This window comes from Beauveria bassiana (assembly GCF_000280675.1).
Source record: "Beauveria bassiana ARSEF 2860 unplaced genomic scaffold BBA_S00014, whole genome shotgun sequence".
NCBI classification, from domain to species: domain Eukaryota; kingdom Fungi; phylum Ascomycota; class Sordariomycetes; order Hypocreales; family Cordycipitaceae; genus Beauveria; species Beauveria bassiana.
Window position 1 is genome coordinate 197205 of NW_007930849.1, and position 26400 is coordinate 223604.

General features: G+C 54.2%; 10 protein-coding genes across 10 annotated transcripts; 7 read left to right on the plus strand and 3 right to left on the minus strand.

Moving 5' to 3' along the window:
• Window positions 1–158: 158 nt before the first annotated feature.
• BBA_05407 (fungal specific transcription factor) lies at window positions 159–2637 on the plus strand (the record flags this gene model as incomplete). The annotated part of the gene is made up of 4 exons (XM_008600504.1): window positions 159–260; window positions 349–1170; window positions 1231–1388; window positions 1443–2637. The coding sequence occupies 4 exons, from the start codon at window positions 159–161 to the stop codon at window positions 2635–2637; spliced, it is 2277 nt and encodes a 758-aa protein (XP_008598726.1).
• Window positions 2638–4038: 1401 nt separating this feature from the next.
• BBA_05408 (CCCH zinc finger DNA binding protein) lies at window positions 4039–5969 on the plus strand (the record flags this gene model as incomplete). Its single annotated transcript, XM_008600505.1, has 6 exons — window positions 4039–4152; window positions 4247–4435; window positions 4576–4623; window positions 4686–4953; window positions 5029–5804; window positions 5865–5969. The coding sequence occupies 6 exons, from the start codon at window positions 4039–4041 to the stop codon at window positions 5967–5969; spliced, it is 1500 nt and encodes a 499-aa protein (XP_008598727.1).
• A 686-nt stretch (window positions 5970–6655) lies between these two features.
• BBA_05409 (homocysteine S-methyltransferase) lies at window positions 6656–7741 on the plus strand (the record flags this gene model as incomplete). Its single annotated transcript, XM_008600506.1, has 1 exon — window positions 6656–7741. The coding sequence occupies one exon, from the start codon at window positions 6656–6658 to the stop codon at window positions 7739–7741; it is 1086 nt and encodes a 361-aa protein (XP_008598728.1).
• A 272-nt stretch (window positions 7742–8013) lies between these two features.
• On the plus strand, window positions 8014–8935 carry BBA_05410 (short chain dehydrogenase; the record flags this gene model as incomplete). Its single annotated transcript, XM_008600507.1, has 4 exons — window positions 8014–8196; window positions 8273–8431; window positions 8480–8850; window positions 8899–8935. 4 exons carry the CDS (start codon window positions 8014–8016, stop codon window positions 8933–8935), a joined length of 750 nt encoding a protein of 249 aa, XP_008598729.1.
• Window positions 8936–11095: 2160 nt separating this feature from the next.
• Window positions 11096–12821, plus strand: BBA_05411 (major facilitator superfamily transporter; the record flags this gene model as incomplete). The annotated part of the gene is made up of 3 exons (XM_008600508.1): window positions 11096–11248; window positions 11354–12634; window positions 12693–12821. The coding sequence occupies 3 exons, from the start codon at window positions 11096–11098 to the stop codon at window positions 12819–12821; spliced, it is 1563 nt and encodes a 520-aa protein (XP_008598730.1).
• Window positions 12822–13761: 940 nt separating this feature from the next.
• Window positions 13762–14295, minus strand: BBA_05412 (uncharacterized protein; the record flags this gene model as incomplete). The annotated part of the gene is made up of 2 exons (XM_008600509.1): window positions 13762–14212; window positions 14285–14295. The coding sequence occupies 2 exons, from the start codon at window positions 14293–14295 to the stop codon at window positions 13762–13764; spliced, it is 462 nt and encodes a 153-aa protein (XP_008598731.1).
• Window positions 14296–16027: 1732 nt separating this feature from the next.
• Window positions 16028–17940, minus strand: BBA_05413 (M protein, serotype 2.1 precursor; the record flags this gene model as incomplete). The annotated part of the gene is made up of 2 exons (XM_008600510.1): window positions 16028–17280; window positions 17352–17940. 2 exons carry the CDS (start codon window positions 17938–17940, stop codon window positions 16028–16030), a joined length of 1842 nt encoding a protein of 613 aa, XP_008598732.1.
• Window positions 17941–19469: 1529 nt separating this feature from the next.
• On the minus strand, window positions 19470–20078 carry BBA_05414 (60S ribosomal protein L30; the record flags this gene model as incomplete). The annotated part of the gene is made up of 3 exons (XM_008600511.1): window positions 19470–19568; window positions 19791–19945; window positions 19997–20078. 3 exons carry the CDS (start codon window positions 20076–20078, stop codon window positions 19470–19472), a joined length of 336 nt encoding a protein of 111 aa, XP_008598733.1.
• A 356-nt stretch (window positions 20079–20434) lies between these two features.
• Window positions 20435–21334, plus strand: BBA_05415 (60S ribosomal protein L10-A-like protein; the record flags this gene model as incomplete). The annotated part of the gene is made up of 3 exons (XM_008600512.1): window positions 20435–20479; window positions 20665–21049; window positions 21105–21334. The coding sequence occupies 3 exons, from the start codon at window positions 20435–20437 to the stop codon at window positions 21332–21334; spliced, it is 660 nt and encodes a 219-aa protein (XP_008598734.1).
• A 3251-nt stretch (window positions 21335–24585) lies between these two features.
• On the plus strand, window positions 24586–26250 carry BBA_05416 (uncharacterized protein; the record flags this gene model as incomplete). Its single annotated transcript, XM_008600513.1, has 1 exon — window positions 24586–26250. One exon carries the CDS (start codon window positions 24586–24588, stop codon window positions 26248–26250), a length of 1665 nt encoding a protein of 554 aa, XP_008598735.1.
• Between the last annotated feature and the right edge of the window lie 150 nt (window positions 26251–26400).

The window sequence follows — 26400 nt, forward strand, 5'->3', positions numbered from 1 at the left end:
GCACTACCTAGAGACCTTGAGTCGCTTGGTCTGTTTGCGCATTGTTTCGTATTCACGGCGGTTCTTCTCGAGAGATTGAATTTGGTCTTGTGACAATTCGACGTACATTGTTGCGCGTACACCACTACGAATTTACCTTGTACGAGGAACCTCCCACTATGGCCGATATGATTGGATTAATGGTCGAGTCGCGCCCGCCAACGAGAAAGAGGAGACGAGTCGTCATTTCTTGCTTCGAATGCCACCGGCGCAAGCAAAAGGTACAGCAAAGACTATCCCCGGCACTTTCAGGCTTTCTTTTCCAGCTTGCATTACCTCTTGCTAACATTTCTGCCTGTGATAATACAGTGCGATAGAGAACTACCATGCGGAAACTGCATCGCTCGCAATCGAGAAGCGAGCTGCGCCTACGAGGCCGCTGCGCCGACATCAAAGAACCTTAAGGAAGTCGGCGACGTATCGACAAACTCGTCCGACGGATCGCATACCACGGCGCGCACTTCGCCCAGCCAGCAGGCCACCGATCGTTGTCACAGCACCGGCGACGACCCGACGCTGTCCTCCATGGCCGCGGCGCTGGGCTACTCGCAAACGCGGCCCTCGACGCTGAGCCTCCTACGCACAATTGAAACCGCCGACCAGCAGCCCGGCCCCGGAGGTCGCACATCATCATCACATCATCAAACCGCCGCCGCGGAGAGTGAGCTGGCTCCGATCCGCGAAAAATACAAGGGCCTCGTGCGGCAACTCCCCGCCAAAACGTACGTGGACCGGCTGGTCGGCATGTACTTCAAGGACTTGCACCACCAGTATAATTTTCTCGACCAGAGCATCTTCTACGAGCAGCTTGAAGAGTGGAACCGATTACCGTTTGCGTTGCTATCGACGCCCGAGCGATTGCCGCTACGGATGCGCTTCTTCCCCGCGCTGCTGTTCCAAATTCTCGCCACGGCGTTGCTGCTACTGCCGCCGCCGGGCACCCCAGATCCCGTCTTTGACGCGCTCAAGTACGCAGGCGGCATGACGTTTGAGAACCTGGCGACGGATTATAGCGATTCGGGTGCGGCGATTGTAAATTTGTTCGGCAAGAGCGCGCTCGACGAGGTAACGGTGCAGGCGCAGTTTATACGAGCACTGTTTCAAAAATATACGGCTCATGTAATTGAGTGTGTAAGTGCAGTCCATGGTTTCTATATTAATTTTTTTGCGGCTGGAACTGACATGGAATAGTGGCATGGCATTGCAGCGGCGATTCGCGATGCTCAGGAACTGGGCATGCACCGCGATGCTCTAGATCCGAAACCCGAAGACTCGAGTGTGGAGAGCATACTCAAAAACCAGTGGCGTATTTTGCATAGAAGGAAGATGTACATGATGCTAGTGACCTGGTAAGTGACCTTTTCCCGTCTCCCCTATTCGGCGAACTGACTGGTGCTGCGCAGGGACGCCAACATGGCCGTCTTCCTAGGCCGTCCGGGCAGCGTCGTCTGGTCCCACGGGCTCCCCTCGCTACCGACCGACGCGTCGACCCCGACTGACTTCTCCAAGATGCCGGTCGAGCCGCGTGACGATGCGGTTGAGCCGCCCACGCTCATCACCCGCCAGCTCCTCCTCTTCAAGCTGGTCGAACCGCTGCGGCTCGTCCTCGACCTCGAGCCCGACGGCTCGCACCCCAAGGACTTCTCCAAAGTCGACCACGTGCACCAAATCATGCGCACCGTCCACTCCGAAGTGCCGGCCGCGTTTCGCCTCGCCAACCCGGACCGCCGCTGGGACGAGCACCCCACATGCGCGCCCTGGATTCATCAGACACGGTTGCACATGGAACAGATGTACTACTTTGGCGTCATGGCGCTGCACCGGCCCTACATCTTTCACCGGCGCGCGAGTCGCGAGGCGGCGCTGCGCGCGGCTGTCGACATGCTCGGCATTCAGCGCCAGACGTTTGACAGGCTGCCGCTGGTTCAGTGGCGCGGCTTCCACCTCTTCTTTGGAAGCTTTGACGCCGTCGTCGTCGTCGCGAGCATCTTTATCCTGTTCCCGCGCGAGAATCCCGGGCTGCGCGACAGCGCGGTACGGCGGTTCCACTGGACAATTGCCAAGTTTGAGGCAATTCGCGAGCACAATGCGGTGGCGCGCGCCGCGCAGGGCGTGCTGAATGCCATTCAGGCGCGCTTCATCAAAGCTGTCGGCAGCTCGGTGCCCGGGCCGAGCCCCGACGCGGAAGCGCCGCTGGATGAGCCGACGCCGCCAGACCAGACGGCAGACGGCAACCGAGCAGGTTTGGTCATGAGCAGCAACACGTCGACGAATGGTCTGTCGCTGGGCATCTCGACGAGCGATGAGGACAGCGCGGCGGGATCGTGGGCCAACGACGTGAACGCGTGGTCGCTTCCCGAAGAGAGTCTGTCCGCGCTGGCGCCCATCTACCCCACGTCGGATCTGGTCTTCAACGACCTGGTCGCCAAATACGGCGAGTCGGACCTGGAAGGCTGCGCATTGGGCCTGATCGGCACGCAGCAGCAGCAAGCGCCAGGTGACGGGTTTGGCATGTCGTGCCAGTTTGACGGAGACTTTGCGGTGGACAATACGTTTTGGCAGTTTATGAATCAGTTCAACCCAGAATTTACGGGTTGAGCTGGCACGGCAAGATATAGAGTGATTTTTTCGGGCCGACGTGGCATTGACCACGAAGCGGGTTATGGCAGCTGAGTAGATACCATATAGACGATGACAGCAATCCTGTTTTGATTTCAAATAGGAAGTAAATACTGCAGATCGGACCCAGACTTAAAGAAGATGGAAAGCGCAGGGGGGCTACACATCGAGGGATTTGTGAAAGGCACATTTCACACATGATATAGCGCTTGCACAAACACATGCCGGTGCAAACCAACAATCAGACCGGCATGGAACGGTCCCTGGCAAACAAGCAGCTAATAACTAAAAAGAGAGTGATGCAAAGAATGAAAACCTGATCAATAAATATGCAAAACCACAACTGGCCCGTGGATGTATGTCATGTCATTCAGCTACCACCTTTATACCCATTGTACAATGAACGTTGGCGCCGCATAGGACAAACTGAAGTGACTAAACAAGTATGGCATGTTGCATTGGCGGGGCGATTCTTCCTTCTTTTGATACACGTGCCACACACCAAACACTTCATTGTGGTGGGTTATGCATCGCTTAACGCTGGTTGCCAATTTCATTAGGGGCTAGCTGATTGGCAAACCGGCGTGGAGAGATGAAACAGTATAGAATCAGACAAACGCCACAAAGCTCCGGGGCTAACATAATTTAAGGGTGTAGTTCGCCGTTGACAAGTAACCCTCGTCCGAGAGAGCCATTGAGCGTATTAGCGCCGAGCGTAACAGGAGGGTGTTGCGGCTTCGCAAGCCATGCAAATGTGTCTTGGAGACTAGCTATTTCTCTCCACACAGAGCGGGATGTTGCTCTGTCTGAAACCCTACCATTCTATAATTCGTTCGAGGTAAGAGATGACCGGTACTCTTATCAAGTGGCCCGTCACACACCCCAACGCTGCTTGTAAGTCAGGTTATTATTCATTATCGCCGTTGTTGCAAAGAGCAAAAATAAACTGGGGCGTTTTTAAGAGAATTGGGTCAATTCTCACTCTCTTCTTCATTTTCTGGGGCGGAATCGCGCTAAATCGATTCGACTGTTGGAAAAAAAAAGGTAGAAAAAAAAACCACCAGTCACGTTGAGCCCTCGTGATTGGCGATTTCAGGCACGGCGCTTAACACAAACCTGCAACAGAAATTACGCCCTGCAGCTTTCATGTGCTGGCTGTTTCTGACGGGTTAATTGATCTCGCCAGCCTCACCTGCGGCTCAGTTTCCCTCTCTTTCTCTCTCTCCTCTACAGCCGTTTCCCCAGACGAACCAACGAACGAAAAAGTCTTTACTGTTTCCACGACTTGTCTCGATTTGATATATCTTTGATGCCGAGCGCACCTTGCACGTACGCACACGATTTCACCCATACGAACCATCATATACCTACAAGCGCAAAATGTCAAAAGCGTTACCCTCCAAACCCGCCCCGAGCCAGGACAATATCATTGCGTTTGTCCACCGCTATAATGACTTGATGCGCGTCCGAGATTCCACAGATAAACTCATCGAGGTATGCAAACGGCCCATGGTTGGCGAAGTTGGGCGATGCTATCGTGGACCGCAGAGTGGCCCGACTGACGCACAACCCTCTTTTGAACCTGTAGGATATTCTATTATACTGCCAGGGCCTCGAGCGTGCCCTAGAACAGGAGACGGGCCGCCTCCAAGGCGAGCTGCACAGCTGCCAGATCGACCTCGCCGACGCAAATGCCTCGCGCCGCGAGCTCGAGCAGAAGTTGTCACATACCGAATCCGAGATGCTCTCTCTATATAAGGAAAATGATACATACAAGGTGGGTGGTAGTGGTGGTGACAGTGGCCGTTGCGCCCACTTAGGCAGCGATGCAGTGGCATCGTTTTGTGCGACATGCCAGAGCATTGAGTGCCTACGGTACGGTAGAGATATTGGGCTCTAACACGAACATTTGCGTAGACACGAAATCCATATATTGTAGTCCTGATTGACGGAGATGGCCTACTGGTAAGCTCACCCGACACCTGCTGCAACGAAGAGGGTCATGAAAAGACTGACAGTGCTGGCAGTTTCAAGATGCTTGGATACGACAGGGCGTCGAGGGCGGCAAAAAGGCGGCCAATGCCCTGCGCAGCTCCGTCGCCCGGCAGTGGACCGACAAGAGCAGAGACACGCAAATTGTGGCCAAGGTGGTAGCTGACTGGGCCGGTCTCGCTCGCTCCTTCCGCGGCTACGACTTGCGCGACTTTGCCACCGGTTTCACCCAGGGCCACGTCGCCTTTGACTTTGTCGACATCGGCAGCGGCAAGGAGCGGCGCGCCGAGCCCAAGATACGCGGTTCGTCCACATCCCCACGCTTCGTCGTACATGCCACAAGTGTCAAACATGCTTTACTAACACGGGCCTAACAAGACAACACCCGCTGGCACCTGCGAAACCAAAATTGCCGGCAAATCCTGCTCGGCGTCGCTCCGGAGGGCAGCTACTCTGGCTTCCTCGAGGACCTGTTCCGCACCGACCCCGCGGCCCGCGACCGCGTCAGCATCATCGAAGGCGGCGTCGCCCTCACCGCGGACCTGAAGGCGACCGGCGCCAATACGACCCGTCTCGACAGGGACCTCTTTCGCGCCGACAAGCCCGTCGAGCGCATCCCAGTCCACGCCGTCTCCGCTGCCGTCGGCCGCACCGCGAGTCCATCCGGCAGCGTCACCTCCAGCGGCGGCGGTGCCAACTCGTCGACGTTTTCGTACGCCCATGCCATTACTAACGGTACGCCGCCGCCGACGATGAGCATCCCCCTCGCGCCCAACAAGCCCAGCCCACGGCCCCCCAGAACCAGCCCCCACGGCACCACCACCAACATCCCCTCACCGTCGTCCCCGTCCTCGCCCCAGTACCAAAAGATTCCGCCTCAGCAGCCTGACTGGAATCCCGGCGCGCGCGGCCTCGACGAGCCCATTATCGTCAACGTTGCCGTCATGGATGCCGTCAAGAAACGCAAGGACACGGACAAGCTCTGTAATAATCATTTCCTCCGCGGGCCCTGTGCCAAGGGCGACGGCTGCAACTTTGTGCACGTCTACAAGCCCAACGCCGAGGAGATCAATGCCATTGCTGTCCTGGCGCGGCAAAATCCGTGCACGCACGGTCAGGACTGCGAGAACTGGGAGTGCATATACGGACACCACGTGGGTTTTCCCGTGCCAAAACGGCCGTAATTCGTGTGTCGGATGGCTAACACTGTACAGTGCCCGAGTATCAGAGATGGCGTCTGCACGCATCCCTATTGTAAATTCGACGAGGATCAACATCCTCCCGGAACGAAATTCACCTTGGTCAAGTCTGGCCGATGAACAGAAAAACATATTGTCAACCCATCTCACGCACAGTTCGATAAAGTACTTGCATCTTCACGAAATCAACCAAACGGTGCTGAAGCGAACCTGAAAAATTGTGCCAGCTCCTATTTTTTTTTTCTACTATCATGTACAAGTCTTGCTCAGAAGAGAAAAAGCGGCGACGAGGAACCCGCATACCCTGGATTGCTTGTCCAATCTTGCTTCTTTTCTCTGCTTTGCTGTGTATCTGTACACACTTCTCATACTTTTATTAGCCCTCTTTCGGGTATTCTTGTCGCTTTTTCGCAATCTGGTCAGGATAGCATTTTTGCTGGTTATACCAAGGGGCTTTGGCATATCGTGTAGCCTCGCTTGGCTTTGTATAGCTTTCTGCCTGTACTAGTACTGAAACAGTAGTGGTTCTCCAGAGGGGTCACATGTGCTGAACAATAACAATTGCTCTTCCTCATTTTGCTATTTCCGAGGTTTCGTCACTAATTTCGCAGTTTGAATTGATGAAGCAAATACGGGATGGTGGCTCTCGGAGCCCCTCCGACTTACAGATCGGGGCCTGTAGGGCGCGCGAGCTACTACACATCCGCCGCCAACGGCACCTTCCAATCCTTCAACTACCATCCGTCTTTCACACCCTTCAACCACGGCCGTGAAAAAGGAATTCTTGCCCGTTTCTGGTTGCAGCCATGGATTGCCCTGTCCTCATACTGGACGGCGGCCTCGGCACGTCCCTCGAGCAAAAGTACAGCTGCAAATTTGACCACCGCACGCCGCTCTGGTCCTCGGACCTGCTCGTCTCGGACCCGGCGCTCCTCGAGCGGTGCCAGGCCGATTTTGGCCGCGTGCCCGTCGACGTGCTCCTCACCGCAACGTACCAAGTCTCCGTCGCAGGCTTCGCGCGCACCCGCACCCGCACCAGCAGCCCAGCCCACCCCGACGGCATCCCGCGCGCGCGCATCCCGCACTACATTCGCGAGGCGGTGCGCATCGCCCACCGCGCCGCCACGGAAGGACGCATCGCGCTCAGCGTGGGCCCGTACGGCGCGTGCATGACGCCGAGTCAAGAGTACAGCGGCGCGTACGACGACGCGCACAGCAGCGAAGAGGCGCTGTACGCATGGCACCGCGACCGTCTGGCGCTCTTTGCGGCAGCGGTGGAGGGCTGCGACGAGGCCGCCCGCCGCATCGGGTTCGTGGCGCTGGAGACGGTGCCCCGCGTCGACGAGATTGTCGCGATGCGTCGCGCGCTGGCGGCGGCGGCGGCGGCCGCCGCCGCCGCTGCTACTTCTTCCGGACCGCTCGCCGCCGTGCCGTGCTGGGTGTCGTGCCTGTTTCCCGGCGACGACGAGTGTCTGCCCGACGGCAGCAGCGTCGAGGCAGCGGTGCGCGCGATGCTGGATCCGACGCCCGCGCCGCCGGCGTGGGGGGTGGGCATCAACTGCACAAAGGTGCACAAGCTCGACGCGCTGCTGCGGAAATACGAAGCGGCGGTGGAAAAGCTGAGGAGGGAAGAAGAAGGAATGGCGACAGAGGCGTGGCCGGCGCTGGTGCTGTACCCAGATGGGACAAACGGCGAGGTGTACAATACTGTGACGCAGACGTGGGAGTCCAAGGAAGAAGCGGGCGCAGCGGAGAGGGGCCCGTGGGCAAAGCAGCTGGCAGAGGTGGTGAGGGCGACGAGGAGACGAGGCCGCTGGAGGCAGATTGTTGTTGGGGGGTGCTGTATGGCGGGCGCGGAGGACATTGCGGCCTTGAGGGCCGAGCTCTTATAACCCCGGCATACTAGCAGATACAGACATACAAGGTTGGCATCGATAATGATAAAATAACACGTGCATGTAATCCGACTCTTAAGGAACCCTCATAGACCGTTTTCTGTTCTGTGAATGCAAAACACCTGTACCAGATGATGCCTGCCGTGCCGTTGTCGTGGCCGTGATACAAACTAAAAGTCCGAATCCACCCCACAATTGCGGTTCAAACCAGAGGGGCGCGAAAAACGGTGAACCTGGCACCAACAGCTCCAGAGACCATCTGAGGAAACATGTCCAAAGTCTTCATCGTCACCGGTGCCAGCAAGGGCATCGGCGCCGCCGTCACGCGGCACCTCCTCGGACACCAGCACAATGTGGTGCTGACGGCGCGCTCGGGAGACCTGCTGAAGCGCGTGCAGGCAGCGCATCCGGGCCAGGTGGAATACGTGGCGGGCGACATGGCGGATCCTACGGTGTGTTTCTTCTTAACGAAACGAGAAAACGGAATCAAAAGAAAGGATCCCGAGGCTAATATGCCTGCCGAGCTAGATTGCCACGAAGCTGGCCGAGGTAGCTGTCGCCAAGTTTGGCCGCATAGACGGCGTCGTCATCAACCACGGCGTCCTTGAGAACAAGAAGCTGGCCGACATGAGCGTGGAGAATTTTAGAAGCATGTACGAGATCAACGTCGTCAGCTGCTTTGCCATGGTAGGTACAAAACCAGGCACCGTCATAAACAGGCTGACCTTTTCATAGGCCAAAGCAGCACTTCCTCAACTACGCAAGAGCAAAGGCTGCATTGTCTGGGTTTCCTCTGGCGCCGCCGTCAAAACATACCAGGCTTGGGGCGGCTACGGGTCGTCCAAGGCGGCAATCAACTCGCTGTCAAGTCATCTGGCTGCTGAGGAAAAGGACATTACGAGCATTGCCATCCAGCCCGGTCGCGTGGACACCGACATGCAACAGCTCATCCGGGACACGGGGTCCGACACCATGGACAAGGCCGTCTACGACACATTCGTGCAGGCCAAGGAGACTGGAGGGTTGTTGAGGCCGGAGCAGCCTGGTAACGTCATAGCACGGTTTGTAGCCTCTCCGCACAAGGAGCTCAGCGGCAAATTTACAGGGTAGGGTAAAGAGAATCGCAGTCGACGAACCTGGCTAACATGAGATAGTTGGAACTCACCTGAATTGGCTGCCTACCAAGAGTAGGAGCAGATGCGTCGAAAAGGTCATAGACACTATTAGAATACTTGTTAGCCGTGTTTCAATCATGTAATGGCAACACAGATAGACAAGGGGTTTTTTGCAATCAGTCGAAAGATGAAAAGCTCTTATTTTACTCCACATGGTAATTCGGTATTAGCATGGAATATAAGATTGTATCATCACAGCAAGGGTTCACGGCAGCAATGCAAATGTAGTCCTTACCATTTCAAAATTCATCGGGCGTTGTCGAGGAGTATCGATGGCGGTCGTGTACGAGGAAGCCTAGTCATGGATGATTAGCTCGAGATCGACAAACGCACGAGACGACGCGAGCAGGGTAGCCACAACTACAGTGTAGTCGTTTCAGCAAGTGTCATTGGCTTGACTTGGTCATTCGGCATTGGAAGCTTGTCGGACCTCCTAAGCCTGGGGCGACAACATATCTCATCATAGAAGACCAGACGTGGCAGGACGAAGAGGATGCTCGGGGAGAAGCTGAGGCTTACCTGTTAGAGAAAGAGAGGGAAAGAATGTCATCACAGAGAATGGCACACTGCGTTATTGCATCTGTCGAGCTCGTCAAGAGCGACAGCAAAGAAGCGTGTACGTGGCATTCGTGGTGATGGTAAGAAGTGAAAGCAAGTCAGAAATTTCAGAGCCAAAATTTCTGTCTAAAAAGGGTTCAGCGTGGAGCTGGTCCGTGCACGACAGCTTTTTGCTGATGGTACCTGGGTGGGCCCGAGGATATCTCGGTGACAGATGAAAAGATGAAGATATTCCAAAAACCTTCGAAACATTTGACAGGGCGATAAATTTTGAAAGAATTTACCATCTACGAGACCTTATCTGATTATGGCTTGGTTCAATGACGATAATTCACTGTAGGACGTACCGATGCAAGCGGTGGGCTCAAGGTTTCCTGCTCTCTCATTGGTCACGTCCCTTCACAGGGCTTAGTTTTGTTCGGCTTTGACACCGAGGCCAGCTCCTTCATACAAATTTGCTGTAGTAGAGGCCACTAAATACGTCCGCGGTGTACTATCTGCCACCTAATTCACGTAATTCTGAAGCCATCGTTATTTTTCTTTGGAGGCCTAGCCGGCGGGCTCTGCTCTGGCGCTCGCAGCCTCGTCTCAAGCCAGCTCGTCACAGGCTGGTGCGTCTTCAGCCGGCTCGTCATAGGCTAGCTAGATGCTTGATGATTACTTTCTTTAGCTTGATGATAGAAAAATAAGTTAGATATTATAGCAGTGGTATTTTTATCTTGTACTTGATTTTTGTATAGTCAGTGGTGCTACAATAAACTTCTTCACGAATGTTACGTACAATCAAGGCCAACGCCACAATACGCACTTCAGCCACAAATTGTCGACAGACCCGTTTTCTGCAGCCTGGTTGCCACATGTCGATAGCTGCACTGTAATTAGACAACATCTGCACGTCTGAACAACTTTAATCATCGGATGCTTGGGCTTGTTCGACTTCCTATCGAGAGATCTATTCTACTTTCGAGCTCTCGATTTCATGCAGCTGCCTCTGCAATAAAGCTTATCTCGAAGAGCAACATGATTGGAGCCTGCGTCAACCGCAATTTGGAATCGGCAGCCACCCCGCCAGCTTGGTTCACGCCCACCGGGACGCCGAACAGCCCGAGTCTATCTCGCTTTCGTAAATAGAGACCAGGCTGCTCAGTAAAATTGCTCGAGCAAAACTTCTTTGATTGTCTCTGCTAGGTCCTCTTTTGGCGCATCACCCGCTTCACGGCTCTCCACAAGGAGCTTGCTAGTGCCGCTATGCCGCATGCGCCAATGCCTAGACTGGTCACAGCACAGCAAAAAGTGCGCCACCGGCCAATCACCACAGCCATCTCACCAATGGCGCAATTTTGTAGAGGCAAGTCTCGGTCGGTTCTTCTCGTCCGGCCTCTTGGTGTGTCGTGTGTGTCAATCCGTTCCCTGGTTGTGCAAAAAAGAGGGGGTGCAGGAAGCAAGAGCCAAGCTCGATGCAGAAGTTGATTCCATAGAGCAAAATACTATATATTCAGAGTGGTGCCTGGTTCGCATTTACCCATTCTTCAACGTGCCCCGACCTAGCCTTACCCCCAACCGCCCAGCTACGACATATTCAACCTACCACGTCATAGAGCGGGCGGCGATATAAAAAATGGGTGGTGATCAAACATTGTCCGACGACTCTGTCGTGGACCACAGGCAGGCAGACTATGGCAGTATCGATCTGAGCGATGATGATACCGTCATTTCCAAAGGCTCGCTGAATCCCGTGTACGAGGCCAAGGCCAAGATTCTCAACCGCGCAGTAAGTGATTGTCAGCTTCACGTACGGCCACGAGTAGATATACACTCGTGACGGTCGCGCACAGCAAAGACAATCACAATACTAATTATGCGCCTCTAACTATAGATTCAAGATATTGGCATGGGTTGGTATCAATGGCAGCTCTTCGTCGTCGTCGGATTCGGCTGGGCAAGCGATAACCTGTGGCCCGTCGTCACCTCGCTTATTCTCAAACCGATTGCCAACGAATTTCTGCCCACCCGCCCGCCGCTGCTTGTCCTAGCCCAGAACATCGGCCTCCTCGCCGGCGCTGCCTTTTGGGGCTTTGGCTGTGACATCTTTGGTCGCAAATGGGCTTTCAACCTGACCCTCGGCCTTACTGCATTTTGGGGCCTCATCTCGGCCAGCGCCCCGAATTTCGCCGCCATTGGCGTGTTCAATGCCCTATGGTCCTTTGGCGTCGGCGGCAACCTACCCGTCGACTCGGCCATTTTTCTCGAGTTTCTGCCCCAGTCGCATCAATACCTGCTGACGGTGCTGTCCCTCGACTGGGCCGTCGCGCAAGTCATTGCCAACTTGATTGCTTGGCCGCTGCTGGGCAACTTGACCTGCCCCCAGGATGCCACGGTATGCCACCGAAAGGACAACATGGGCTGGCGCTACTTTCTCGTCGCAGTGGGCGGCCTGACCATGATCATGTTTCTGGCGCGCTTTTGTCTCTTCAAGCTGCACGAGTCGCCCAAGTATCTCATTGGCAAGGGCCGCGACCAAGACGCCGTTCGCGTGGTTCACGAGGTCGCACGCATCAACGGAAAGACGAGCCCCCTCACGATTGAAGAGTTGCGCGCCTGCGAACCCGACAACTATGTCGCTCAGACAGATACGGCCGCTGCTGTCCGCAGACATTTGAAGAAGCTGGATACGAAGCAAGTCAAGACGCTCTTTTCCACCAGACGCTTGGCAATCAGCACCTCGTTGATCATGCTCCTTTGGGCACTGATTGGTCTTGCGTTTCCGCTATACAATGCATTCTTGCCTTATATTCAGGACTCGCGTGGCGCCGATTTTGGCGACGGCAGCACCTACATTACATACCGCAACACCCTCATCATTTCTACGCTTGGTGTGCCTGGCGCCTTGATTGGTGGTCTTTTGGTTGAGCTACCACGACTCGGTCGCAAGGGCACGTTGTCAATCTTTACGGTGCTTACTGGTGTTTTTCTCTACTGCTCGACCACCGCTACCAAGAGCGAGGCGCTTCTTGGCTGGAACTGCGCATTCAATTTTTGCAGTAATGTCATGTATGCTGTTTTATACGGCTATACCCCCGAGATTTTCCCAACCCCACAGCGTGGTACCGGCAATGCACTGGCTGCCATCTGCAACCGTGTCTTTGGCATCATGGCTGTAAGTACAAATGTCATGTCATTCTTCTCTCTCAAGCTCGTCTCTAACTCGATTCTAGCCCATCATCGTCATGTTTGCGAACCTGCAAACCTCTGCACCTGTATATACTAGCGGCGCTTTGTTTCTTGCAGCAGGAATCATCGTTATACTGCTACCATTTGAGTCGAGGGGCAAGGCGGCACTCTAAGCGGGTGTGGTTTGGGTATGCAGACTGAATTTCTGGGTTTATTGCTTTTCTAAAAGTAATGTGTTTCTGGGCGTCATAAGTTTGTCTAGAGTGATTTCAGCACGCGAAAGCAGTCGGTGCCATGAGGCAGGCAGGCTCAAGGGGCATAGGAGCAGATGAGGGCCGAGCATTTGTCCGGCATTCCGCATTTATCAGGATTAGGAATACCACAATCTCTGAATTTTCCCAGCACAACGCACGGGAAAGTTCACGCCGCTCTAGATCCTACCGCTGTGAATCGGAGGCAACAACTTCACCACGCCCTTGGAGCGATGTTGGTTTTCATCTAGTCTCACCGGATCGCTGCAACCGATGGTATCATGAGCTTTCGCAATCGACTCAGGGTCAGTGTTATGGCGACGAGTATGGTCCTCGAATCCCAGTTCGTAGGAAGGAGATGAAGAGCGCCCAGTCGACTTTGTTCAATCGGTTGGCATTGATACACTGCGCAATTATCAGCACCCTTGTACACGCATACCGAAGGACTGTCCTCGGACATTTTTTTTTCCGGTTAAGAACAGCAAAGCAAAAGGAAAAAAACGCTTTGTCGACTTCTTTACAGCGACCGGAATGAGCAAACGAAGAGATAAACAGCCAAAGGCAACATGCACACACTGCTTCTTTCGAGAAGAAGTGGTTTGGCGCAATGGAATCGGAAAAAGTCGCTGAAGAATTATAGACTCTATCTAAAAAGCATGCTTGAGGCTGTCTGTGATGAGAATTCCCGCTGTTTTTGCAATCGGTTACACAATCACAACCCAGTCTACATGCCCGCGATATGGTGTGCGACTGTGCCTCTGCATTCGCTTGTAGAGCTTTCCCAAGGAAACAAGGACAAAGGAAGCAGTGTTTGATAAAGGTTCTGTCACCTTCTTTCAGCACGCAGCCCTCCCTAAATTCTTTATGGTATCGAGACTGTGCCCGGCTGCGACGGCCGCCTCTTTAGCTGCTGTTTGCAGTAACACTGTATCCAGCCCGCGTCCACGGCTCTGTACTTTGTCTCCCCCTCGCCGCAGCAGTACCAGCAGATACCCTCGGCGCTCTTGGCTAGCAATTTCACGATCCCCACACCGTTGCAGAGCGCGCACGTCTTGATCTTGTCCACGGCCTTTTCCCGGTACACCATGCCCAGGCTCTGGCACGTCACGCACAAAGGCGGCACCGCTACAGCCGGCAGCGGCGGGAGCATAGCACACGAGGTCGTCGTCGTCGTCGGTGGCGCCATGACGGATGTCTTGCCGCGTGGCCGGGGGGCCTGGGGCTGGCAGCTCCTCGGGCGCGGCTGCTTCTGTTCGGTGCCGGCGCTTGGCTGCCCAAAGGCAGGACAACTGATGTACGTTGTGGTGTAGGGACTAGAGTTCGTATTCAGCCAAAAAAAATGTGTTTCTTGAACCCGTGTTGGGAGTCTGTTGCGCTTTTCTTACTGTTGCTGCATGATGAGAATGTAGGATGGAACAAAGGGAAAAGGGAAGAGATTGCCCTCTGATGCGGCCAGGCAAGTAGCGGGCTGCAGCTGCCATTGGTCTGGTCGCACAAACAAGGCGCCAGCAAGAGAAACAAATAATCAGGCAGAAAAGGTCGAGTTTGGAGGTGAATCAACTACAAAGACTTGCTACAAGATATTGGAATCTGCCTGGTCAATAAGGAGACGAGCTGTTTTAGATGGCAGGTTTTATAGAAGCGAGACAATGTACTAGAGTAGTCGAACAAGTCATTATACGACAAGAAATCTGTTACTACGTCACTCGTGATACGTTTTCGAATAGAAAGTGCATTCGAGAAAGTTAATTCTCCGTGTGACTAGAGACGATATGCTATTCTCTCGCACCGGCAAGTATTCGAGCAAACAGAGCCTCAGCGCAGCGTAACTGCACTATATACCTTCAATTACAGTACATCAGTCAGTCAACGTTCACTATAATCGATTTTAATAACGCCACAGTATATTATGAGTCAAAGACAGCCCAGTCTCGCTTGTCTGTGCCGACTTACACGAGCTAGCGTTAGCACTGACTAACCTCACGCGCAGCCTTAGTCAATCTCTGGCCGGCTGTCGCAGGCTGTTGTCTTTCAACAGTAATGTCTTTTAATTTGTAGCGTTTGCCACAATTCTTGACAGTAACGTACGCTTGCTCCGGCGGCACTGCTGTCCTGGGCTTACCGCAGATATCGAGAACGTCGCGGGGGAGCGACCATGCCGTCAACTCTTTCAATGCTTGACGGGCACTATTAGCGACATCGCTTTAGTGCCCTTGACAGAGCCGTCGCAAAATATTACAAGTTTGTGTTACCTTCTACAGCACACTACCCGCCTCGTCAAGGTACCCGCCGTTATCAGACCAGATCTGCGGGACGCCACGCGAGACGCCACCAAGCCTCTAGATCGCTTCTACAACTACGCCACTGACTGTAGCGCTCATGCTTGTCAGGATGCCGCATTTTCATACTTTTTCAATCCAGTCTGCCGAAACCGTAGATGGTCTCATTAACATAGTAGACGTCTGTACAAGTCTTGAAGCGCCACTGAGAATAACAATGAAGTACGCGCAAAAGTCGTGCAATTGGTGTAGTGCAATTGTCGTGAATGCACAGCAGCTAAGCAAAAGCATCAAGTATGGTATCTTCTTCATGCATTAAGGTCAAAAGGCGGACACAAAACAACGCAGAATGAAATCTAATCAATCGCATCCTGATAATCGGCTGTAGCCCTTCCACAATATCTCTTCTTGGTTTTCGTTTATACAAGGTTCTCTTTATCCAACGTCCCCCTCGTGCCATAACAAAACGTCAAACAATTCGTAAGCAGGTATGAGCTTGACCACCAGAAATAGCAGGTCAGGCACTAGTCTGGGCCTGCTCTCTTTGCGTATCATTTATGCCGTGTAATCCCATTCATGTTAATCCCGTGGTAAAGAACCATTCGTCGCATAATATGTACATGCTAGCAGACGCCAAATACCCAGATAACGTCCTCTCAGAGAACGAACATAATAAGAAAGCGGTTTCGCCGAGATCTAGGCGAAAGAGTAAAAACAAGTGCGAGGAAGCAAACCCTGTTTGCATGTTTATGTCGGATTCATCGTCAGGTTTGGGAATAAATAGAAGAAAGCAGAGGAGGCGGGTTAAGCAATACGCGGGTGTGGCAATGACAACCCAGCTCTTTCAATTTACTCTTCGATGGTTTGGCTCGGCGTTTGCTGCGATCCCGTCTCTTCCTTCTTGGCCCAGCCGCCCCAGCCAGTCATGCCAGTGTACCAGCTCTGGCGCTTGTTCTCCTTGTCCTTGACAGCGTCGGCATTCTCTTGCACGAGTCGCAGAGGGCGCGGAGTGCCACCGACAAAGGTAGTCTTCTTCTCGTTGATAGAGCGGGGAGGCGACTGGGAGGGCGGCGTAGTGAGATCGGCAGATTCGCCGCTAATGCTTGACGTCTCGCTGCGCATGCCGGGAAAGTTGCCAGTCGAGGACGGCGCTTGGCTACTGGTGCTAGGAACGCGTGATGTGACACTACCAGCGGCACTGGCGCCAGAGTAAAAGCCTTGTGAGTTCCGAGGGTTACCAAGAGGGGGCGATAGAGGTCCATCGGGGCCCTTGTACATCTGGCTGACCAGGCTAGCAGCACCCGCAAACTGTTCACTCTGAGGGCGAGACCGTCGAACACTAGTAGAGCGGCCAAGATTGCCAATAGGAATGCTGGGCGCCCGCTCCGGATCCATATGCGCAGAGGTGGCTGTGCTGGCCTGTGCCGTAGAAGAAGGGCGAGGTTTTGATTTGCTGGCCGGGGGGCCCATGGCCATGCTTTTGGCACGTTGCAGAAGAGATGAGCCGCTGGGAGGGGCTGGCAACTCCTTGTTGACGTTCCCCTTGGTATCGCTGGACTGGTCGAGGATGGACTCAAAGTCCTGATGCTGCAACAGGCGCTCGATGATTTTGTTAATATATAGAGTTAAGGCCTTGTTCGACTCTTTCAGAGACTTGACTTCGGCCTCTAGGCGGCGGTCGCCTTCGCCTTCAGCCTCGGTGGCATCAGAGAGCTCATCGGCAAGCGACGAAGCGCCAGGGGCCTTGCCTTCAAGAGCGGCGAGGGCATCTTGATTGGAGCTCATGTAGCTAAAGTCACTTTGGCCAAAGTCGCCCTTAAGCGTCTTGTCCTTGAGAAGTAGCTGATAGCTTTCGTTGTCTTCCATCAGCCTAGCGTTGGCCATGCGAGCCTCCATGAGCAGGCGCTCGACTTCTTGCAGGCGGCCGCCGCCTTGGTTCTCGGATTCAACCAGCTTGATCTGGGCCTCAGCGAGTTCAAGTCGTAGCGATTCGATGAGCTTATCCTTTTGCAGGATGAGTTTTGAGCTGCTGCGAGAGTCACTTCTTTGCAGCGAGGATGGTGGAGCGAAGCTGCTGCCATCGATGGAGGGCGAAGCGTTTGCTGTTGAAAAGTTAGCGATTGCGTGCTAGAAGACCATGATGCGTTGCTGCACTTGCCTGTCCGGGAAGGACGTGAGTCCTCATCACCGTGATTACGTTGGGCAAGGCTGTCTTTCAGTCTCTGGATGATGGCTTGCATCTCTTCCTCCTTATTGGCCATGTCCTCCTTTTCCTTGAGCATGGAGCTGCGTTCCGCCTCGTAGATGGTTTCCATTTCGCGGATCTGGCGAGTAGCCTCTCGTTTATCATTGGCTAGAGCTTCGAGCTGCTCCTCGTACTCGTGGACCCTTTCCTCAAGCTTGGCAGACTCCTTGCCTGCATCGTCGAGCTTGGTCTGGAGGACGCCAATCTGCTTAGCAAACGACTCTGATTGCTTCTCCTCCTTTTCCAGACGCTGCTGAAGGTCCTCGACGGCGGCAGAGGCCTCAGCGTGGGCATCTGATTCTGCGGCAGTGCTATTTTTGCGAGCGGCGGCAGCAGCCCGGGCGGAAACCGGGGTGCCCATGCGGGTAGAGCGTGTGCGTGCGTGGCCAGCGGGAGATGAAGTCGAGTTGCGTTGGGAAGTTGTTCGCGAGGGCGATGCATTAGGAGACGTCGTGGTCTCGGTGTGAGAAACTCGGCCGAGGCCACCTGGTGGTGGCTTCTTGGCGATAGCAGACATGATGGCGGCAACTTCGAAACTCTGAACAGCTGGTGTCTAGCGGTGATGCATAAGATGTCGAGTAATGTGAGGGTATACTGGGGATTTCGGCGCAGAAAATGCACAGGGCGTGCGGTAATGATTCTCAGACGACAACAGAGGGGCCACCAGTCTTCGCAGGTAATGTCTTGAGGGGGTTGATCAGAATGTCAAATGTCAAAGGAGGAAATGGAATAGGAGGACAGCGTAGTACGGTCGAGGTACTGACTGATAAAAGGTACACAACAAAAAACATGGGGTTCTGACAAGACAGCGCCCTGTGCAACGTCTCCACATCAACTTGGCCCGTGATTCAGGGACGGACAACTGGGTGTTTGTAACAGATGTATTTCATCAAAGTTTGGTGGTTTTCAAACAACAAGTTTGCGGTACCCGCTACATTTCTGAGAAATTAATTCGAGGCATTATTCCGCGCCTGTCTCATCGTGGCGAGTACCTGTTACCTGCTCGCTCTGTCCACCGCTGTACTGGGTTGGCGTCTAAATAATAAGAAAGTACCTACCTAAGAATGCACCGCTTTGTTGCCACGGGCACATGAAAGAGGCATGGCGAGTATGTCTCGGACGTGGCAGCGCCTCGTAGAAGCCCCAACACGTCTCTGGCCTTCTAGACACGGAAAGGGGATCTATTTCTCGACGCAGGGCGCATAGTACAGTCTAGTCATGCCGTGGTCTGATCTGGCCGGGCCAATTTACCGCCGTCCTACTAGTACGCGGGATGGATGCCTACGGTCGGACATGTTCCCCCCTTTGTCTTGGCCCTACAAACGCTGATAAAGATCAGCCGACGACGCTTTTACTGTCAGTGGCGTGGCCTTTGATATTGTGTCCCTTGGTAATGAAAGTGATACAGGCGACTACCAAGCGGTTAAATTGGCTCATGGGCAAGCCTCGCGGAGGCTATTTTGGGGAAAGTCTATATCGCTTCTTGATTTATTGATTCGTAACCTTTGTTAAACATCCACTGCATGACGGCGAGTTACGGGGCCATCCCCTGTTTCCATGCACCCAATCTCATTATGCTGATCAGGGCTAGAGACCTGGCGGTAGTTTTAAGTGACAGCGACAGCAGTGTTGACATCTCGAAAGGAAAGTTCAGACCACAATTGAATCAGAAGCTCAAACGCGCCGATTTGAAACCGCATTATGATCCAAGAACCAGAGGTGTTCAGAGATAGACATCTGAATATAAAGATGAGTGAAACATGGCGCGCGCCGACTGACACCTGCACCGGGAATCACGACTACAAACAGGAACACAAAATCGAGCTTTAATTCTTCATTGAGTCGTCTTTTCGGCTTTTCTATACGTAGAGCAGTGCAATTGCACGACGTGCATACAGCGGCTTTCAAAGAATGTTTTCATCACATCAGCCCATGCGAGTCGTTGCCTCCTGTCGCATTACATCGACTGGTATATGCCAGACCCGAATTACCCCAACGCCAGAAAAAATGCTTTTGTTTTCGACATAATTGGCGATTATCTACCGCTTAAGCAGCCTGGTCGCTGAGGATGTCGGAGTCACCAGCGTCGAGGATGGCAAGGGTCGAGCAACGGAAGAGCTTACCGCAGGCGGTACCAAGATCGATCTGTAGAGAAGAGAATACGTGTAAGCCAATGTGAACCCTCCAAAGTCAAAGGAGACTTCTTCGCTGGGCAGACCCCGAGACACCGGACCTCATCAAAGGATTGGAGTCTCTCTCGGCCAATCGCACTCGTATGAGTTGGGTTGTTACGATTCGGAGCGTAATACATCACGTTTGGTCTGGGCGAAGAAGTCTGCGACGGAACGCGCCGGTAAAAGAACTCACGTTGTTCGAAGAAAAATGATGGATAGGCGCCTTGGACAACATGCTGTAGTACTCGAGCTCGGACTTGCGGAGAGGAGGAGTGTTGGCAGCAATGATGATCAGCTTGGCCTTGCCAGATCGCAGGGCCTTGAGAGTCGACTTGTATCCAAGAGTGACTGAAAAAATTAGTATTCTGACTGGATTTGATGGCGGCGGCGGCAACGAACCCTTGCCAGACTTCATAACAAGCGCCAACTTGGAGTTGATGGTGTTGGCATCTTTCTTATTCTTCTTGTTAATGGGAGCCATCTCGACGGTGTTGTTCGGTATCTGTGAAATTGACCGTGTCTTTGATGCAGAGCGGAATCTCAGGATGAGTGGCAGCCTGTCGCCGTGAATTTTGGGTAGCCCAAATTTTGTAGTGGGGCGAGGGCTGCACTTTGCATACCCCCGTACGAGCCAATCAGGCCTTTGTTGCTCTTTGGCGTTAGCCCTAAAGACCCGTGGTTTAAGCGATAACACCACCGTTCCAGATTACCAAGCACGCTTTGAAATCAATCCTGGTGGCACTGCGAAGGAAAGTGTTCTTGGTTCCCAGCTTTGACGCCATCTTTCCCCCGTTACCAACAACCACTTTACGGAAAGATCACGAGAAATCCGACATAATGGCTCGCCGTCCCGCTCGTTGCTACCGCTACTGCAAGAACAAGGTGAGATTATGATTGCATTATCGTCGCCTGCGAATCGACCCGAACCCACCGAAGAATGAGACCTTGGACGCCCAAGAATGGAATGACGCATGGCGCAAAAAATCCGGAAGAGGGTCGAAACGCAGGGTCACGACGACATGGCAGATTGCAATGCGCGGTCAGGATACTAACATATTTACGTCCAGCCGTACCCCAAGTCGCGCTTCAACCGTGGTGTTCCCGACCCCAAGATTCGCATCTTCGATCTTGGCCGCAAGCGCGCCGCCGTCGACGACTTTCCTCTGTGCATCCACCTCGTCTCCAACGAGTATGAGCAGCTGAGCTCCGAGGCTCTCGAGGCCGCCCGTATTTGCGCCAACAAGTACCTCGTCAAGAACACCGGCAAGGAGGGTTTCCACCTTCGCGTCCGCGCCCACCCCTTCCACGTCGTCCGTATCAACAAGATGTTGTCTTGCGCCGGTGCCGATAGACTGCAGACTGGTATGCGTGGTGCCTGGGGTAAGCCCAACGGCTCCGTCGCCCGTGTCAACATTGGTCAGATCATCATGAGCGTCCGCACTCGTGACTCTAGTACGTCTCCATGAAAGCTGCAATCAGACACACACGTTACTAACAAAGCCATCAGACCGTGCTCTCGCTCTCGAGGCTCTCCGCCGCTCTCAGTACAAGTTCCCCGGTCGCCAGAAGATCATTGTCTCCAAGAACTGGGGCTTCACTCCTCTCCGTCGTGAGGAGTACCTCGAGCGCAAGGCCTCTGGCCGTGTCAAGGACGATGGTGCTTACGTCCAGTTTCTCAGCAACCACGGTTCTCTTGCGGAGAACATGCGCCGCTTCCCCGATGCCTTCACGGCTTAGATGAGGTAGCGAGGTTTGCATTTGGAATTCGGCTGGCGTCAATGTGGCATGTCAGATAAATGACGTTTAGTTTACATGGTTGTCAAAATGGACGAATTAAACTACCTGTACATCTTGTGGCTTGTGCATGTTTGCCGTTCTGATCTCGCCCAATTCGATACAGATTGTCCAATACGTAAAATGTGCCTTGTTGTCCGAGCTGCCCTCCGCAGCAAGGACAAGATTGTGTCACTTGTATAGGGGGACTCAAGAAGAGGAACAGCTAAGCTTGCAACAAATACGCCGCCACAACCTCATGCGGGGCGGTCTCCAAAATGCAGAGGCTCTGTATTTGAGTTGCAGCCAAGCAGCATTCGGCCATTACAGTTTGGATGTAGCATCTTGCGTGCGTTGCCCGTCGAGCTAAAAACAAACGAAGAGAAGAGCAAAAGTAGATCAGCAGGATGCCGAAGAAGGGGCAAGGGAAGCAATGCACCAGTTCAGCACCAGCCAATGGCAAAACGAACGGTGCGTGCTGATTTCACGTCCACGGCTGTGCTGGGACGCATCTAAGATGAAGCTGACGTTAAGCTTTCCATAAATGTGATGGAAACGGGCACCTAGATATTGTATTCGCCCGCCATCAACATGTGCCTGTCACGCTTTAATCTATTTACAGCAAGTTGTCTGTCATGATTTAAAGCAGTCGAGCGTTGCTGATTGAACAAAAAGCCCAGCTAATAATAGGACTGATGTGGTCTACTACGTGGTCACGGAGGCTTGCATAACTAGAATGGGCTCGGCACTGTCCCGATTGGCGTGTCCTCATGGAGTCGCGATGCAGTTGGGCGTTCCTTTGTCCCGACTGCATGGCAAGGGCAGTACAAAGTCCGTCTTGGAATCGGATTACCGGAGAAAGAATGACCAGAAGATTCAAGGTAAAGAGTCGGCGCCAGTGGCAAGTTGCGTGCGAATGGATGAGGAAGTTTCAGGCTGGCGGGATGTGGAGCCAGTGGTGGTAATGGCAACGAAGAATGATGGCATGGAGGTGTTGGTCAGAGTACGTTGGGAGCTATTCAGGCCGTGAATTAAGGATCGTTAGACGGTACAGTCATTCTGATGATCAGTAGCCAGTCGTCGTGAAGTTGGTGAACATCTTACAGCCGCAACGTCCATCAACAGGTGAAGTGTGAAGTGGCGAGTGGATTCAAGTTGGCGCGGCGGGCAGGCTGGGCACCTGACCCTACAGCGGGTGACGCTATTCCGTCAGCACCCTCTGGACCAGCCAATGGACGCCAGCGATGGGGGTCCAAGGGGAACAGGACATTGATGTGCCGTGTAGGCTGCAAGTAAGTAGAGCAAAATCAGGCACGATGACTCGAGGCCCCTGTTCTGTTGGGCTATGTGGAATACAAAGGTAAAAAGGGTTCAGCGGGCGCCGGACCAGGTCAGTGAGCAGGCGTCGATACAACACGAGTCGGGCGTTGGTGGGAATCAACAGACCGCCAGGCTCGGTTTACGGTGGATGGCACCTGTGGGAATTGGCCCGATCGCAGTCGGAAGTCATGATGATCGAGGAGATGAGAATGTGACTGGTAGTAGGTCAATGAGGGGTATGACTTTGACGCCTGGCGATACAGGCCGGTGAGATAATCGATACAGTGCCAAAAGTGCCAGCCTATCGGAAAGACGCTGAGAGGCGCTAGCATGATAGATGGCAATTGATTGCAGGCCGCGTTTAGTCGTGGTGCTCACTCAAAAGTGTAATTAATGAGCAAGGCAATGAGCAGACAATGAAACGCGGCAGCGCCGTTGCTTACGAGTCATCTACCGTTCGAGCGAGGTAGAGAGGGTGACTTTGGTCAGATGCAATTGGAGGACGGTACATAAACCTCGAGACCCTGTTCCCCGTCAAATTTATCACTGAAACATAACGGCAACGACCAGATGGGAATCACATCGCACTAATCCGTACAGACAAGTGGCAAACAACGCCAAGTAGCTTTAGCGCTAGTAAGTTGTAAGATAGCTATCTTACAAGCGCTGGTGGCCAACCATGGGTGGTCAGAAAGAGACGGAATGAACAGGGGAATCGCAAAAGCAAAGGCTGCAGAAAAGGCGGCGCTGGCAGCACGCGAAGCAGAAAAGGGCGGTGTCTTTCGACTACTTCTTTGGGGGCGCATCATTCAAGAGACGTTTGTTGTTTTGGGTTTGTGCAGCGCTTCGGGGCGTGCAGAGCCGGGAACGGACCGAGGGTTCATGTACGAGGGGGAACAAGCTTTGACTGATGAAAGATGCTGATGCGAGGAATGATACATTGATAACTAAGGATGACTGCCCCAAAGCAGGACGGGAATCAAGAGGGCTGATAACGACATCTGGCACTGAGTGATGCCACCATGATGTCGTCTAGTAAGACCACTCACAGCGCGGGAGCCACTGTATCTCGGAAGAGGGGGCCAGTCGGTCAGCCCAGCGGTTCAGCAGGACAGCGTCATGGTCATGCGATGTTGGCAAGGTTTTTGAAAGAAGGCAGCTGGAACAAAAACGAGCAAATGAAGATGGAGAAATAGTAGTGATGAAGATGATGATGACAAGAACTCACCATCAAAGGCGCGAGCATTTTCCAAAATTCTACTCTTGCTGCTTGAACGCATGAATGATACCTATTTACCAGTAGACTCCTGTATCCGGCACGCGAGCAACGCCCATCGCAGAGAGAATCCACTGAAAGGGACCCACCATGACCACGCCTGCCCAGTCCAAGTCACACATTGTGCTGCAGCTTGCTGCGTACAGTGGTCGATCTGTCGTCTTACAGGATAGCACGCACCAGGTTCGCCCTCTCTGTGTCGCCTCTGTCGCTCTCTGTCCCCCCGCCCCTCGACGCCATCAAACGCTCCCGTCTCCCAACAAAAGGAAACCTGTGCCCAGCCCAATTCACAGATCTCTTGCATCCTCCTATTCCCTCTTTTCTTTTCATCCATAATCCCCTGCTCCCTAAAAATCCCCCCTTTTCTCAACCATAGCGTTTTGCTTGACTCGCCGCGTTGCCCACCTCGAACCCCCGAGCTGCCCAGCGGCGCTCCGACAACCGTCCGACCTCGCCCCGTCACGCCTTATCTGTCTCGTCACCACGCCCCACGTCTGTCCCGACTGCACGCCATATTTAGCACCCATCGCCACATTGCACAACCTCATAGCCACTGCCATTCTGATTATAACCTCTTTTTGAAAGGCACGGCACTTTTCAGTGCTGCCTTTAAAAAATCATGGCCTTTCAGCAGCCCGCACGGCAGCCCGCCCAGAGGGTGACCCGCCCGTCTGTCGCTGCAGAGTCAAGCCAACAGCCGCTCGCAGCTCTTCAGGAGAGAGAGCCCGACCAGTCACAGACATCATGGGTACTCTTTTCCCCTCCGACCGACATCACCACTGCCTCCTACCTGAGCGAATCTGAACGCTCCGTCGAAACGCCTGGCCGCTCGCGCGTCAGCCTCCACACGGCCGCCAGGTCCTCTCAGACTGACGACTTCCGCTTATCGCTCGCCTCCTCCGCCGTCGACGACATCTCGGTCGACGATGACGCGGAGCTCGACAGCCTCGACAGCCACCTGCCCGAGTTCCGCTCCCAGCCCGGCGATCACGTCGCCTCTCACAGAAACAGTGTGCACGGCGCCGTGCCCGTCTTTCCCGCCCACGACGGCTTAGGTTCCTTCCGCCTCGACAGACCCGCGCTGGGCCGTGACGCTCAGGAGCAAATCTACCAGTTTGAGCGCTTCAATCCCAAGAGATTACGGGTTGACCATGAAGATGCCTTTATGGAGACAGATGCCGCTGTCGATGCCCAAGAGGCGGCCAAGCGTGAACGGATCGAGGCCTGGCGCTTGGAACACAGCCGCGTGCTCCTCGACGAAGTGCAGCGTGAGACTAGACGTCGCCGCAAGTCGTTCGTTGCCAAGCATCGCCGCCAAAAGTCTCAGTCTTCCGACGATAACATGACCTGGCATGATGATGATGATGTCACCGCCACCGAGGCGGCCAGCGAAGACCGGGGCTTCCTCGCCCGAATCACCCGCACCGTGGTCAAAGACATTTTCGGCATCGACGAGAGGCTGCTGGACATTCTTCTCGGTGAAGCCGTCGTCGACGATGATGATCTATCCAACACGCCGCGTGCATCGCAGCTCAACACGGCGCAACCACCAACGTCGCTAGACGAAGAGTCGTGGCAGCTACGTATTCTCGAGTCGGTCTCGCGCGAGCTAGGCCGGCTCGTCAACCACCTCTCGCCGCACCACCCCGGCGCCTTTTCTACCTACACTCGCATGCAGCAGATACCTCTCCCCTATGCCGGCCTGCCCGCTATTCCCGAGGCCGCCGACCAAGCCAGCCTCGATCTTGCCGCCAGTACGCCACCCTCTGCACCTGAGTTCAAGCCCACGATCAACCGCCACAACACGCAGCCAATTCCAATCCCTATTCCTGGCAAGGCCGCCAGCGACGAGGCCGAGGTAAACGGCGCGTTTTCCAAGGACGAGTGGGAGCGGGATTTGGATATCAAGCTCGTCTTTCGCTACCTCATCTCGCGCTTCACTTCGCGCAACAACTCTTCGTCATCGTCATCGTCCAGCAGCGCACCGGCGCACCTGGCGACGACCAGCATGCAGGACGCCGCGGCCCGCGTGGCCCGCGTCCGCCAGCACCACCCACTGATTGCGCGCGCGCGGCCAATGGAGCGGCGCTCGTTTCGGGCCGTCGTCACCCCGAGCAGTCCCATTGCGGCGAGGCCGCGCAGCAGCTGCGCCAGCCAGAGCACACGACGGTCGACGCGCCGAAGCAGCACGTCGTCTCGGCATTACTGGGATATCGGCGGCTCTCTCGGCACAGGCTCCATGGTCGGGCCGCAAGGTCCGACAGGGAGCTGGGGAGAGGTGTGAATGGGGCATTATATACACTTTTAACGGACATGACGATCGCATCTGGGGCCGAGGCTAGGCCATGTACATTAGCAAAGGCGGCGTTTTGGTTTATGTGCTTGCATTTTCGCACCGTGCATATTTTCTATTCACATTACTTTCTACTCCAAC